The sequence below is a fragment of the Pezoporus flaviventris genome, unplaced genomic scaffold (assembly GCF_033815535.1).
Source record: "Pezoporus flaviventris isolate CSIRO_AGI_PZ_B2104156 unplaced genomic scaffold, CSIRO_AGI_Pfla_v1 ptg000064l, whole genome shotgun sequence".
NCBI classification, from domain to species: Eukaryota; Metazoa; Chordata; class Aves; order Psittaciformes; family Psittacidae; genus Pezoporus; species Pezoporus flaviventris.
Genome location: NW_026892612.1, coordinates 271,705 through 286,878, shown reverse-complemented (window position 1 = coordinate 286,878; position 15,174 = coordinate 271,705). Strand labels below are relative to the sequence as shown.

General features: G+C 40.2%; 1 protein-coding gene across 1 annotated transcript in view; it reads right to left on the bottom strand.

The window, feature by feature from the left end:
- ENTREP1 (endosomal transmembrane epsin interactor 1) overlaps positions 1-12,581 on the bottom strand; it is a 28,161-nt gene extending 15,580 nt beyond the window's left edge. Inside the window, 5 exon segments of the mRNA XM_061470765.1 lie at positions 30-134; positions 864-992; positions 2,313-2,423; positions 9,489-9,545; positions 12,213-12,581. Of these exon segments, the coding sequence (XP_061326749.1) occupies positions 30-134; positions 864-992; positions 2,313-2,423; positions 9,489-9,545; positions 12,213-12,581 (771 nt within the window).
- Positions 12,582-15,174: the final 2,593 nt, after the last annotated feature.

Here is a 15,174-nt window from a genome sequence, read left to right as displayed (position 1 = left end):
ATAGCAGACAACACCTTGTCCCTACTTACTATGCAGGATCTTGTTGCAAAATTCTGTAAGCAACGCAGGGTAGCCGCTACCAAGCAAACTGTGATGGTGAAAGCATTCAGGGCACAAAGCGCAGAGATAACTTTCTGAAGAACATGAAGATTATGGGTATTAAAAGATTAAATCAAGATATTTGTAAAAGTACTAAGTATAATAAGCCAAGACAAAAACGCACAGAGAAAACACAAAGGTAATCATGACAATTACTTCTTAGGAACATATATGATGAAGCCTTCAGGACAGGTAGTTTCCAAGGTGGGAGAAATTTGCAAAAGCTTGTTTTGTCCTATTGTATCCTAACAGAGAGATCCAGAAATGTTTACCACTCAGATGTGATTTATAGTCCATCTATTAATCAATAATTACAACCTTTCTCTTAACCTTTCTGTGGGAAATCCAGTGATGAGATAATTGCCATTAAAGAACTGTCAAAGTACTTTTATTTTTAAGAGGATGCTGTTTGGAAGTTGTATTTTAACAGTGTGTAAGCCAAGAAAAGCTGAGACTATCAAAAGACCAATGAAGGCATCAAATTTACACCATAATTACTCATACAATCTTGTCTGAATTCAAATGTAGTTTTGGTTGCATAAAACACAGAAAGGACAAGAACTGTACATTGTATTAGCAATGCACTGGTCAAAACCTATAGATGAGGAAAAAAAACCTGTTGCATGTTAAAGAGCTACTGACTGGTCTGGAAGACCAGAAAAATAACAGAATTTCTCTCAGTAAACACTGCAGTAACCTCAGCAAAACACAGTTGTGAAAGCGGGGATACTATCAAAGTAGTCGTGTTAGTGTGTGTTGGGTACCTTGAGAAGAAGGTGAGAAGCACTGCATGACTTCAGGTGGTATAACGTCAGCACAGCCTCTTCTTCTGTGCATTTAGTGAGATGAAATTCTTCACAGCAAAAACAAATCTTTTTTTCACCCATATCCACCTTTGAAAACATGAAACTCCACTTTTTAATTTATAGTGTTTTATGCAACATTTTTACCTGTACAATACAGAGCCCATGTGTTAAACTATACCTCTGACTTCAATACAAGCTTGCAGAACTTCCATATGCTGAGAATTCACACATAATAAAGCTATATTATGCAGACTTCTTATTTGAATAGAAGCATTACTGATAAGCTCAAGACATGTAACTACAACTCAATCAAAGCTGCCCTGCTTAGTAAGCACTTTTAATATCCATGCTCCTTCAAACACACAGCAGTTTGGAAATTCCTTTTTTGACTGATGTCTAAGCCACTGTATAGGGAGTGATTCACAAGCGTATTTTGCATCTCTGCATATAGAATGAAACCTACAACTATCATTTCAACCCAGGCAAATCAGTAATAGTTTTATCTGTACACCACTATTATTTGTAACGTCCAAATGAATGTTGTCATCTTAGTTTTCAAGCAGAAATTCAGTGCTTCTGTATCTAGATGTAACTGGCTCAAACTGTCAAAACTGTCAAACTCAGGAGAGTCACAGTGTTAGAGAGCTTTCACCTGCATAAACCACTCTACAGAATAATTTATGATTTCAGGAATGCCTTTCAGCTGTACCCTATACTTCCAGCATCAGAGGGCTCCAAAATTCCTGAAACATTTTCATCACCTTTTCTGGATTAACAGTAACAGTTCTCAACTCTACTTTCTTACATTGATACTGAGCGAATCAAGCACTTGCAATCTTGGACTCTCACTTCAATACACCTACTGGCATGGTGAGGAACCAACAATAGCTTTCCTGAAGTAATAAATGAATGAAAACTAATATTCAAAAATCTTTCCATTAACCTTATAGTCCTTCAAACCTTTACACACAATCATCTTTATCACCAAGTAACCCTGCATCTTTCAGTTTTAATTATTTCACAAATTCTGGTTCCTACACATTCTTCTACTTATGATACTCACACAAGAAATATCTTTTGCATTCTGTCCTTTCTTTTGCAGATTGCTTCTTCCTCAAGTAGAAGCATTATGAAAAGCTAGTGTGATTTGATCTACTTATTTTTTTCTTCATAGTTCTTGCTGTAAGGTAGTAACAGTAATTGACCTCACCAAGTGAGGCAAACCAGGAAAAAAAACAAATGCACACAGAGATTATATTGACTGAGCTACTTGTAGGGAGCTCATCAGTACCTATTCATGTTTTTTTCAAGAGTTTATCTTTTTTATGTTACGATAAAAGTCCTTTATGCTTGTCTTAAATGACTACGATATTAAAGAAATAAATGTAAATCAGTATGGCTGCTCACCAAATCGCATCTGGGTACACTGGACACAAACCGAATGCCTTGATACCCTAAGATAAATCCAGACAGGCTCAGCAGAACACACGTAACAGACAGCGCAACAAATAGGTTATCCTGTAACAGCAAAACATAGTTAACAGCGGCAGAACAGGATCACAAACCTAGCTCAAGGGAGCCTCTGGCAGTGCAAATTTCACTCCCAAATTGAAGCTGGGAACAACACTACTTTTCAAAACTTTGTGTGACTTCAGTGCCCCAGGCTGTCATGTCTTAACCCAGTAGATGATTACTGCAAACACCTTTGTCTTCTCTCTCTCCTTATTCTGCACTAATAAAAACAGTAAGTGCAGTAATAAAATACATTGAATCATAGAATCAACTAGATAGGAAAAGACCTTTAAAATCAAGCCCAGTCATTACACATGCAACTATTGAAAAGTACCTAAATGTTCTTCTGGAATGCGAAGTATGTCTTGGAAGCCATCCAGCTTCCACTGTATGTCATATCCTTGCGATGAGTTTACCTCTCAACACATTCAGATCAGTAAGAAACATCTTAAGAGGATATTCATTATGCATAGGATTTCCAAAACTATTTTGCAGCACATATAAATAAAAAATATTTGTCCCAGTACAGTGAGGACAGAGACACTTAAAAGACCTTGGTTATGTTATTTTATTTTCCTCTGGCTACTAAAACCACTGTAAGAGTACTGTAAGGCTACTATTTTAGAGACAAATAAAAACAGCAAATTCCTCTCCTGACATGTTTAAATTTTAAGCACCTAATACCACAAAACAAACATCTGGTCTTTGATACAAAAAAAAAAAAAAAATCCTAGTTAATAACAGTCTGCTCACTTAGCTGGCTTTTTGTCAAAATGGCCTAAATTTAAAATGCAGGAGGTGACAAAAATCTGAGGAAGAAAAGAAACTCATGAGGGACACCAGCTCAGCTCTGCTCCAACTAACTTTAGAGTGGATCCAGCAACAAGAACTTCCTAAACACGCACAAAGTCAGAAATTGCTTTCCAAATTAGCTGACGTATCATGGCTAACTACCTAGGAAGCTGGACCAAAAATAAATCAGAGCTGTTGCATGAATTATGATCCTGTTTACTCAGGTTCAGGGAAAAATAATCACCCCTGAATGGACAAGAGCCAATGAGCATTACTGTGCAAGCTCATTCCTTAAATTACAACATCTCATTACTAGCAGGCTTTCCAGAATTTTGACCATAACATTACCACATTAGGTGGGTTTTAACCTCAAAAAAATCCCAATAATTAAAGTTGCTATTAGTACTTCTCTGAAGAGGATAGGGACTATTTTGCATTTGATATACTGAGAACAATCAATAACAAGAGGAACAGTATTTTCTCCTGGCTTTGTAAATGTAAAATGACAGATAAGAGGATTTTAATGTTAGTAAGCACTTCGAGTGCCATTTGTTTTTCTGTACACAGAATTTGATCTTTTTCTTTTTATATTAACTCCTTGCTCAGTACTCAGATGAATCTGAGTAAAAAACACATTTGAAAAGCACATTTCTTGTGCTTTAATCTAAACTATCTCAGTTACCCTTTTCATTAAAATTACACTGAGAAAAATAAAATTGATAGACACAGGTATTTCATACAAAGAAAGCTTTTTGCCTGTGTTCAATACAGGGCACTGTCAAGTGGAAATTAGCCAGGTTTACAAGTGAAATAGAAACTGTTCCAACATAAAACATCTTTATAGAATAAATCGTAAGAAATGATATTAAGGAAAAAAAGGAAGTACATTTGTCCTTTTTCCACTGATGAAGAAATAGAGGTCCTTGGAGGTCCTGAGCAAAGAAGTTACTTGGCCAGTGTAATAAGTCAAGAAAGACTTAAAAAAAAAAAAAAAAAAAATACACACACACACAAAGATAACAAACCAAAAAAACCCAAACCAAAATAATTCACATATAAGTTTCTCCTTTGATACAGAAGGTGCAATAGCAACAATCCAGTGTACAAGTACATAAAAAGTTCTTATAAAATCCTGACTCCTTATGTAATGGTCTACAAAATCTTGAATAAAAATAACAGATTTTTCTAAATAAACATGTTAAAATTAAAGACAATGGAAGAAATTTATCATTATTTTTAATATGCAAAAGAAGGATTATAATTTCTACATTTATGTTCTAATAAATTCTACCATTTTACCAAAAATGTAATCTTGATTTGTTTTTTATTATGTGTGTAGTCTATTTTTGACTGCATAACCGACTATTCAGACAATCCCATTGAAAAGGCAAAGCTAAAAATAATTCTTCTACATACAATCTAAAACAGTAGCATGACCTGAACCATAAAATATACACTACATATCCAACAGTGGACAAGAGATTATATTTTAATGCCAAGAGAAAAAAATGCTTTTTCTCTCTGGTCCATCTGATCAGTATTTTCACAGAATCATTGAGGCTGGAAGGGACCTCTTGAGACCATCTACTCCAACTCCGTACTCAAACAGGGTTGTCCACAGCAGGCTGCCGAAGACCATGTCCAGTTGGTTTTGAGTATCTCTACAGATGGATACTCCACAAACTGTCTGGGTCACCTACACCAGTTTTTGCCTGTCTTCACAGTAAAAAAGTTGGGGTTTTGTGTTCACATGGAATTTCCTATTTTTTTTCAGTTGTTTTTATAGCCTCCTATCCTGTCAGTGGGCACTACCAGAAAAAGTCTACTCGTTTTTTTTTCATTTCTTCTCAACAGCTGTTTACAGAGATGGAGAAGATTCCCCCTAAGCCTTCTCTTCTCCAGGGCGAACATCCCCAACTCCTTCAGCCTCTCCCCAGATGAGAGATTCTCCAGCCCTTTCATTATCTTATTGGCCCTTCACTGGACTTGTTCCAGTGCGTCCATATCTCTCTTGTAGTGAGGTGCCCAGAGCTGGACACAGCACTCCTAGTGTGGCCTCACCAGTGCAGCAGGCAGGGGAAGGATCACTGCTCTCAGCCTGCTGGCAAGTCTTCTGCTAGTACCGCCAAGGACACCATTAGCTTTCTCTGTCAGAATAGTACTTTGATGTCTCACAGACTCATACAATCATTTAGTTTTGAAAAGATCTTTAAGATCGTCAAGTCCAATTAACAACCTAGCACTGTGAAGTCCACCACTAAACCATGGTCAGCTTGTTGGCCACCAAGATCCACATGTTCTTTTCTGCAGAGCTGCTTTCCAGCAAGTTGTTCTCAAGTGTGTACCAGGGTAATTTCCCTGCACTGGCAGGACTTTGCATTTCCCCTTGCCAAGCTTCATGAGATTTCTTTCAGCCCATTTATCCAGCCTATCCAGGTCCCTCTGAAAGGCAACATTTGACTCAGTTTTGTATCACTGTGAATTTGCTGAATTTGTGAATTTGCACTCTGTCCCATTGTACAGACTATTCATTAAGATATTAAGTAGTATGAGTCCCAGTATCCACCCTTAGGGCACAAAACCCTCTACTGACCTCTGGCTAGGCTTTCTGCCACTGATCAAAACCTTCTGGGCCCAGTTGTTCAGCCAGTTTTCAATCCACCTCACTGTCTACTCATCTAACATGTACCCTGTTAGCTTATTTTACAAGCTATATTGCCCTGCAGATGCAAATTTAAACATCTCTTCTATCACTACTCACCTACAATAAAACCAGGTGAGGCACTTTATCTCAGTGAAAGAAGATCCCACCCACAGGTAAACTGAGAAGTACTCCTCAATTTGTAATAAACAGGCAAAGACAAACATACTATTTTAAAAGCCAAACAGAGGTAACTACTAACTGCAGTGACAAAAATGGAAACAACTCAAATTATGGCTATAGTTTGGCTCACAGCCATCATCTTCTGAGCATTAGATGCACATGAACTGTGAACAGCTGCAGAAAGTCTTGAGGAACATTTATATGAAATAAACTATAGGAAAGCAAAGTGAATTCTAATGTCAGATACAGTATTTATGTCTTGCATGGATGATCTCTTCCAGGTAAAAAAACATTATACACTTTGAGGACTCTGCAGCAGCATAAACTTGCATGCTAAGGTTCTGACCCTGTCACAAACAGTCTACCCATTCATTCTGCATGGGTAGACTGCTTGTTGTCCTGCTGCTGCTGTTGAAGCTGATATCTAATGCCAGAGAGGAACTGCTTTCACTTTAACATGCATAAACAGAGGAGTGATGCCCAAGCAGTCACTTCAATAAATGGAAGAAAAAACATTTGCTTCATCATCATCAACTCATATCTGTTTACATCCTATGTGTATACTTGCCTTCTAGGAAAAGGCAAGTCAATGCAACAATTTTCCATATATACAGCAGCAAGCATTACTTCAGCATTAATTATGGCACATTACTAATCTTCTATCAGTTGTGAGTGCTATTTATTGTAGCATATGAAGACCTGAACTACAACTGTCAACAACAAAAGAAAACAACACAAAACTAAAACACAAACTATTTCATTTAATTAAAAAGTCACATACTTTTAAAGACTACATTAAAACACACCATATGAATGAGAGAGAAGCTTTTTCAGCATAAAAATCAATGATTAAAAAAACAGACGAGAACTGGCTTCAACCTGATTATAGAGGTTAAAAACCTCTCTAAAGGCTTTTCACAGTCTCACACTTAAAAGCATATTTCTTTTTATTTACTTAGACTGACTTTAAAACCTTTGCATGAACACCATTTGTTGACTTAATAGTGAAGTCCTGCCTGTGAGCCAAGATGTTAAAATTGAGATATTTTACTTCTAAAAATCCAGACAAACAGGCACTGCTACAGTAATTCTCACCAAAGCCAGATGACTTTGCTTATTATGATGCACATGGATAGGGCAAGATTTTATTTTGGGTTTGTTTTTGTTTATTTTTTTGCAGGATTAGGGTCATGGTATGCAGCTTTTGTTCACAGTGCTTTATATTGCTACTAGCAGGGCTAAGATTTAAGAATGTCACTTCACTAGCACCAGTATTTTGGCCTAAACATTAAATTTTAGTTAAATTGATGCAAATTAGTCGAGGTGCAGATATCAAGAAGGCCATAGCTAGCCCTGAAAATCTTTATTTTAAAGCTGCTCGAACATATTTTTCTTCTGATGAAATTCTCCAATTAAATAAAAGATACACTATAAATTTATTCTTCAGAAGTTTCCAAGGTTTTACATAAACACTGGAATTCCATAAACTTCTGTTTTCCAACGAAGAGCTGTATTTTTTTTTGTCGTAAGAGCTAAAATACTAACACTTTTTGAATTTTACAGTTTTAGTTTTAGTTACAAATGTCATAACTATAAGCCACAGCTGTATAAGGAGTCTTACGGCTAATGTATTTAGTAAACTTGCTTTTACAACTCATACAACTCCCTATAATTCCCAAGAGAAAATGTTCAAGTTACTAAAGGGCAGTTATATTAGAAATTTAGCCCAAAATAAATACACTTCAGAAGCTAATAACGTGTCCTTGATACACTGTAGCTAGTTTAATGCATGATTTCTTTCATCTCATGAAATGTTCAATGCTAATTTCCTTTTTTGCACATATAATAGCGTATTTCAGTTGCAAGGGGCCTATAACAATTAGTTATTGGACAACTAGTCCAACTGCCTGACCAATTCAGGGCTAACCAAAAGTTAAAGCATGCTGTTAAGGCCTTGTCCAAATGCCTCTTAAACACTCACAGGCTTGGGGCATCAACTGCCTCTCTAGGAAGCCTGTTCCAGGGTTTGACCACACTCTTGGTAAATAAATATTTTACAGTGTCAAGTGCGATCTAATCTGGCTTCCAAAACACCTAAAACACACACAAAAAAAAAACCAAACATATAAATAAATACAGCTTCATAGACTCATATAACCACGGAATAACTGTGGCTTCAAGAGAGCTCAGGAGGAAAACTCTAGAGTATCCTCCTGCTCAAAGCAAGGTCAGCTATGAGATCAAAGCAGAGCTGCTCAGGGCTTTAATCAGTCTCATCTCAAACTTGCCCATCTGCTGCAGGACATCACAGGGCAATCTGCTCCAGCCGTCGAATGTCCTAAAGATCATTTGATATAAAGGAAAGGATCAGGAAGTTTGGTGTTTTCATATTTAAGTAGGAAGGGCCCATAAACTTCATACAAAGGAGAATATGAAAATCTGAAGGAGCAATAACAGGCAAAAGGGAACTATGTCAACAATATGCTGTAGAAACAGCACAGAACACAGGCAATATAGAAACAAGGAGCAGTGTGCAAGCCTCAGGCATTTGAAACAGATGGCATTTACATTTATTTTCATGAAAATATGGTCGTTCCAGATTGAGAGACACAGACACCAAGCTCTTCTTTCTATCCAAAGAACCAGTAAAAAATTTGCTTTGCTCTGCCTGTGCTAACCAATGCTCCACTGAGAAACAGCAATTCATCCACAGCTCACACATCTGATCCTTGGTACTCCTCACTGATTACCATGTGGATCCTGAGGAAGTACTGCATAAAAATAAAACAACTGCTTTGGGCTGGTAAACATCTTGAGAAGTGACGGGGGGGGGGGGGGGGGGGGGATGGCAATAAATCTGCTTCAAAACATTTTATTTTTCATCCCAACTCTGAGATATTGAGAGCCATGCAGCTTCTGATTTCACTTACAAGTGGAAACAGCTTGCATATTCCACACATTAGTTTACCTTTCTCAGAGCGAGGTAACATCAACTGTATTTGAAACAGTAACTAACAAAACCAAAACCTGGATACTTTCTGCAAGATGGCAATGTTTAGGTTAGCTCTTAAACCTGCTGTGGAGCACTAAACCAATACAACTAGGCTAAGTTTTAAAACCAATTCCCCTCTTTAAGCTTAAGCGACACTGCCTTAGAGAGCTACTTTATGCTAAACTAGTATTTTCTTATACCTACACAAGCACAAAAAAATGCTCTGTAAAGAACATTAACATTTCTTCCAGACGTGGTCCACTCTTGCCCTTAATGGGGACTCCATGATTGCAGGAAATAATATGGCCTTTCAAGGTTTTGACTCTTCTTTCAATAATTATGATTCAACAGTTTTAAAAAAGAGACTCAGCAGTATAGTCTGTCTTTTCAAGGAGAAGCAAATGATTATTTTTATAATCATCTTCTCATAGTTTCCTTAAAACAAGTTCTAATCCACACTTACCAAATGCACTATCGATCTCTTCCATGTTGTTAGGCCTAAGATTCCAGACAAGATTACCTACAACGTAAAAAAAAAAAAAAAAAAGAAGAAGTAGCATCACCAAGAAGTGAACAACTGTTCACAAAATGCTGTTTACGTGGTATTTATCACTGCTCTGGTGAAGTGCACTTTGGAACACTGCAACACTGGGAAGATGTAAAGATGCACTTTAAAGCAGAGGGGTTCTTCACTCCTAACAGCATCCTGTGAAATAACACAAATCTTAATTTTTTATTTTCTTTCTGTTTTTTTTTTCTTTTTCTTCTTTTCTTTTTTTCTTTTTTTTTTTCCCCCTCCCAGAAAATGTCCATGGGGACAAGAAGTTATGCCGGCAACAGTGACCTCCACAATTGCCTAAAAAATTACTTCCAGCCAACTGAGTACTTCTTTCCTGCAACCTGGCTAAGCAAATCTAAAAACTGGCTGTTTCTTCTCCCTTGGTCACCACTGCGTGACTTCAGAGAGTGTTTCTGTCTCTTACTTTTTGCTGACTCTGGCCCCCTCCTGACCATTTTGGTGAACTAATTTCCAGAGCAGGAACCCTACCAAAATTGACAGACGAGCACCAAAACCATGTCCCTGAATTGACTTGCTATTTAGTTAGATGAACGCCAGTATTGGCACAAGGAAGGAGAAGTAAAAGCACTGCCTTCTGCTGGAGGAGTTGTTAGATCAAACTTGTCGAATCACAGAACTGAACCCTATGACTCTTTACCTTAGAGGGCAAAACAATTATGGAAGGAGAAATAATTGGTGCAGAACTGAAGCAAACAGTGTACCCAAACACTTTCTCACAGTAAGGATGGTAACCCTTATAAAGAAAGGCAAATCAGTTTTTCAGCAGGTCTCACAAATAAGCAGGTACACTTTAAATCTGTGGGACTTTGTGACTAAAACAATCCATGCCAAATTCCCACCTAAAAAGAAATAAGAACACTAGATAAAACAGTTAATTACCCATTAGAATTTTTGATAAGTTCCTTCTGTAACTTCATTCACTTGCCATGATCAATCTAAGCTAGTGTAATGTGCATATATGACCTGGCCTAAACACCTACTGATATCATCAGTAGTGTTGCAAAACCACATACATAATTCTACAGTTTCATAACAAATTAATTTTGAATTTTTTGAGTGCAAAATAGTCACGATTTTATTACAAAGCACATCAATACTGATGTGAATTGCTGTTTTGCCTTAAGAACAACATGACTTATTTCATTATATTTGTTAAAGCTTTAAGATGTGAAAAGGAAGTGTTTTCTGAGGTTAAAATTTTCCATTCTGCACTTAACCAGTGCATCATAACCAGCATGTTGCATCTGAGAAAAAAAAATATCCAAAACAAACAAAACCGGCACATCCTCAATTCCAGCTTGTAACTGCCTCTGTCTTCTCAGGTTGCTTCTGAGCTAAAAGTTTCACTCACACTGTTACACCCGAAAGGCATTTTTGGTAACTTTTCCAAATGAGCATACTATTGTGTCAGAGCTAGCATTAAAAACGCAAACACCTCCTTCATTATTAATGAAAACAGATACGTCTATTTTACACATGACATTTTAAAACATTTCAAAAGCACAAGCATGGCTCTTTGTGCAGGACTCAAAGACAATCCATAGCTTACACACATTTAAACTTGTTTTAATCTAAGGGAAGAAGAAGAAGATGAAACACCGTAGGAGACACACAAACACACACATTTGAACGATCAACGTTCACCATTCCTTCCCGTCCCTGTCCCCTCTCCTCCCCCGGTGCAGGCTGTCTATACTTTCAGGTATGAGAATCACATTATACACATGAATAGCAACCACCTGATCACTAATCACAGATCATTGAGCACTTTTGCATTGGTTGTGAACAACACTAGAAACACAATTTAAAAGTTCAAACTGAGGGACAGGCTGATGCTGCTCCCACGAGCAGCAGGAGCAGAGCATGTGAAACACAGAACGACTTGCCCCTGTTCAAGGACCCTCAAACTGAGAACAACCTATCCAATTATCTCTTACTCCTATTAACTTCTGCTTACTCCTGCTGGCTTTTGCAATTCTAACGACCAAATACATGTATTTACAAATGTGTGGTTTAAAGCAGGGCCCAACAGGAGATAGAATAACTTTTCTCATATCTCTTTACACAACTGTTACAAGACCACCCCTGCTGGTGAGCTTTTTTTTGGTTTTGTCTGGTTTTTTTGTTTGTTTTGTTTTTTGTTTGTTTGTTCAGGTTTTTTGGTTTTTGTGTGTGTGTGTGTGTGTGTGTGTGTGCGCGTTGGCTTTTGTTTTCTTTTTCAGCAACACTGCTATTTTAGCTCTCTCTCACTAGAGTAAGGGCATGCAACGCACAAAAGTGATATGCAACCTCTACATACACCACAACTTGAGAAAATCCTGTTTCTGATGAGTGTAATAATTAAGTTGTCTCTAGTTGTCCTGTTGGGATCATGCTCTCACGCTGGTAAAACTGTTAGCACAAGCGTAACTGCTCGTGATTTCCAGGTGGGAGAAAGCCGGCGCTCTGCTCCACAGGAGCTCTCGGGAGCACGCGTTCCCGGTGACAGGCGGCAGCTCCGCCTCGGAGGTCCCGCGCACTCCGAGCCCAACGCCGGCACGGCCCGTGAGGGTGTCCCAGCACCGGGCGGCCGGCGGCATCGACTCGGACTCCGCGACGGCGACTTACCGAAGATCCAACCCAGAAGGGACAGGCTTTCTTCACCTGCTGGGCGCCGCTCAGCGACTGGGCTACGAAGTTCAGAGCCACCAGAGTGCAGCCCAGGACGACCTGCAGCAGCCCGAGCCACAGCAGCGGTCGCGGCGGCGACGGCAAGTTGACGCCCGCGGCCGACGCGACGGAGTGGGCTGCCGGGCGAGGGTTGCGGTGTGGCGACAGGCTGGGGCGGCAGCCGCGGGAGCGAGAAGGCGGCAGCGGCAGGTCGGCGGCCGCGGCGGACAGCGAGCCTGTTGCCGTGCCGGCTGCGGCCGTCTGGGATAGAGGGGCGAGCCCCGGGACGGGGCAGCAGGAGCCCGGCACCACCACCGGCAGCGACATGGAGGTAGCGGCGGCTCCCTGCGGGCGGGCCAGGTCATGCTGGGCCGGGTCGTGCCGGACCGGGCGGGGCCCCGCCGCTGCCGCTCCTGTGGCAGCGCACCCGGGCGCAGACTCCCTGTGGCGCTGCTCTCCCCTTGCCCGCCCACTCCAGCAGTGGACGCCGCCGCGCCTGTCCCGGCCTTAGCCTTCCCGCCCGCCCCCCGGCCGACGCCGCATCAAGCACCCTGCAGAGCGCCTCGCCTGCCTGCAGACCCGAGCTCCGCTGGCTGGCTGCCAGCCGCCGTCCCCCAAACTCTGCCGGACGCAGACCCATCCCGCCGAGTCTCCGATGTCGCTGCTGGTGCTACTCTATGGGCCCTTTTGCTCTAGTCTTGGCGGGCTTTCCCCTTCCCCTTGTTAACGTGCTGCCTCCCGCCCTCCTGCCTTGCCCTTTATTCCTTTGGTCACTGTTGTTACCGAGCAGTAAGCCTAATGTTTTAAAATAACTCTTCCTGGGAGGAGGGTGGGGGAAGCCGCTGGATTGCATTTCGCATTGTTGGCTCCTTTCCCAACAAGAGGAGGAGGTTTGGCAGACAAAACGATGTGTGTGTGTCTACATGAGTGCGTGCCTGCGAGTATGCACAATGCCATGTTTTCTGAGCAAAGATACGGTCAAAGAAACCCCTTTACCCAGCATAGCTGAGTTTTTTGCCTTTTCCCTCCCTCATATTTCCCTTTGGAAAAGTTTGCTGTGACCATAGCCTGTCCATCTCTTCCACTTGTCGCTCTCCAAGGAAGGAAGCTCAGGAATTTGTTTTGGCCATGTGTGAGGCCCTCTGCAGCTCAGCCAAAGCAATTTTATACCTGTTGGGCTTGTCTGGACACAACTTTGAAAACAGAGAATCTCAGATGTAAGAACAGAACTTTTAGTACCACAGGAAAATAAGCCTCAGTGCTGAAGGTGTCATTGGCTCAGATGACAACACTCACTCCTCTGCAGAGAAAGATAGGGTAGCAGATCCAGCACTCTTGAAAGTATTTTGATAGTATGTTACAATAATGCATAAGGTCTCCCTCCAAGAAAGTAAAAAAAAAAATCATCATTAGAGAGGCTGGTTTTGGAGTTACAGCCTTAGTGAATGTCTGGTTTTTATCTGAAGATTCAGGATTTAGAGCAATCCTTATGAAAAAGTAAATAAATAAATAAATAAATCACCTGCCACCCTGGACCAGCATCTAGTAATCAAGTTCTTACAAGTCAACCTTTATGCCAGGATTCATGGACCAGGGTTTAGAGCAATAGATTTTAACACCTAAGACTACATAGGAGGGCTGCCCAAGTGCTACTACCCCTGCATATGACTTCCCCATCTTTAACCCATTCATTAACCAGTAAACTCGTAACTTTAAACATATATGTGAAACTGAAGACTGTTGTACACATGCTAACTTAAATGACGCTTTCTATGATTTTCCCTTTTATTCTGTTAGATGAGAATAGAATAGTGATACTGTAAATGTGCTGAAAGCTCACTAATACTGAGCAACTCTATGTCAATCTATTTCAGGGCTTCAGAGTAGATGCCCCAAGCTTAGCTTGCCAAATCCACAAAATGCAGCCAAAGATAAAAGGTGCTCCATCAAAGGACAGATTTCAGCCATATCCAACTAGCAGGTTACTTGTGTAACAAGTAAAACCAGGGTATTTACCCTTGATCTAGTGAAGAGGATCTTGCAAATCTTCACATTTGTTTCAAATTTCTTCTGCAGACTCTTCTTCCTAACTTTCAAAAATACAAGCTGAAAAAGCACGTTGTGAAAAAAAATAATTCAGCAACAAGTTGTTATTTCGTGTCTCAAAAATGCAAACCTACAATGTAGTAACTCACAAGCTCAAAGTTCTCTGTGTTTGGGATCTGCAAATTGCTTTCTCTGTAGCTTTTTACTGCCCTGTCTTAATCTGGGAAACAGAAGAAACATCTAGATATTTTTTCTTAATATGCCCTATCTCATTCCAAGTATCTGAAACTCCAAAGAATCATAGTATCATAGAATGGTTTGGGTTCAAAGGGATCTTTAAAAGCCATCTAGTCCATCCCACCTGCAATGAACAGGGACATCTTCAACTAGATCTGCTTGCTCAAAGCCCCATCCAACCTGGCCTAAAACAATTCCAGTGATGTGACAGCCATAACTTCTCTGGGTAACCTGTCAGTGCCTCACCTCCCTCAGTGCAAAAAATTCCTTTCTTGTATGTCTTAAGTCATTTAGTTTAAAATCACTACTCCTCATCCTATTTCTACCAGCCTTACTGAAAAGTTTGTCTCCATCTTACTTACAAGTCCCCTTTTAACTACTGAAAGGTTGCAACAAGGTCTCCCCAGAGCTTTCTCATCTCCAGGGGAGATAACCCCAAGAAAGACATAACCCCAACTTTCTCAGTCTTTCCTCACTGGAGAAGTGTTCAATCACTGATAGGTTTTGTGCACCTTCCCTGGACCCTTTCCAAAAGGGGTTATGTTTTTCCTGTGCTGAGGACTCCAGGGCTGGACACAGTACTCCAGGTGAGGTCTCACCACAGCAGAGTAGAAGGAGAGAATCACATCCCTTGACC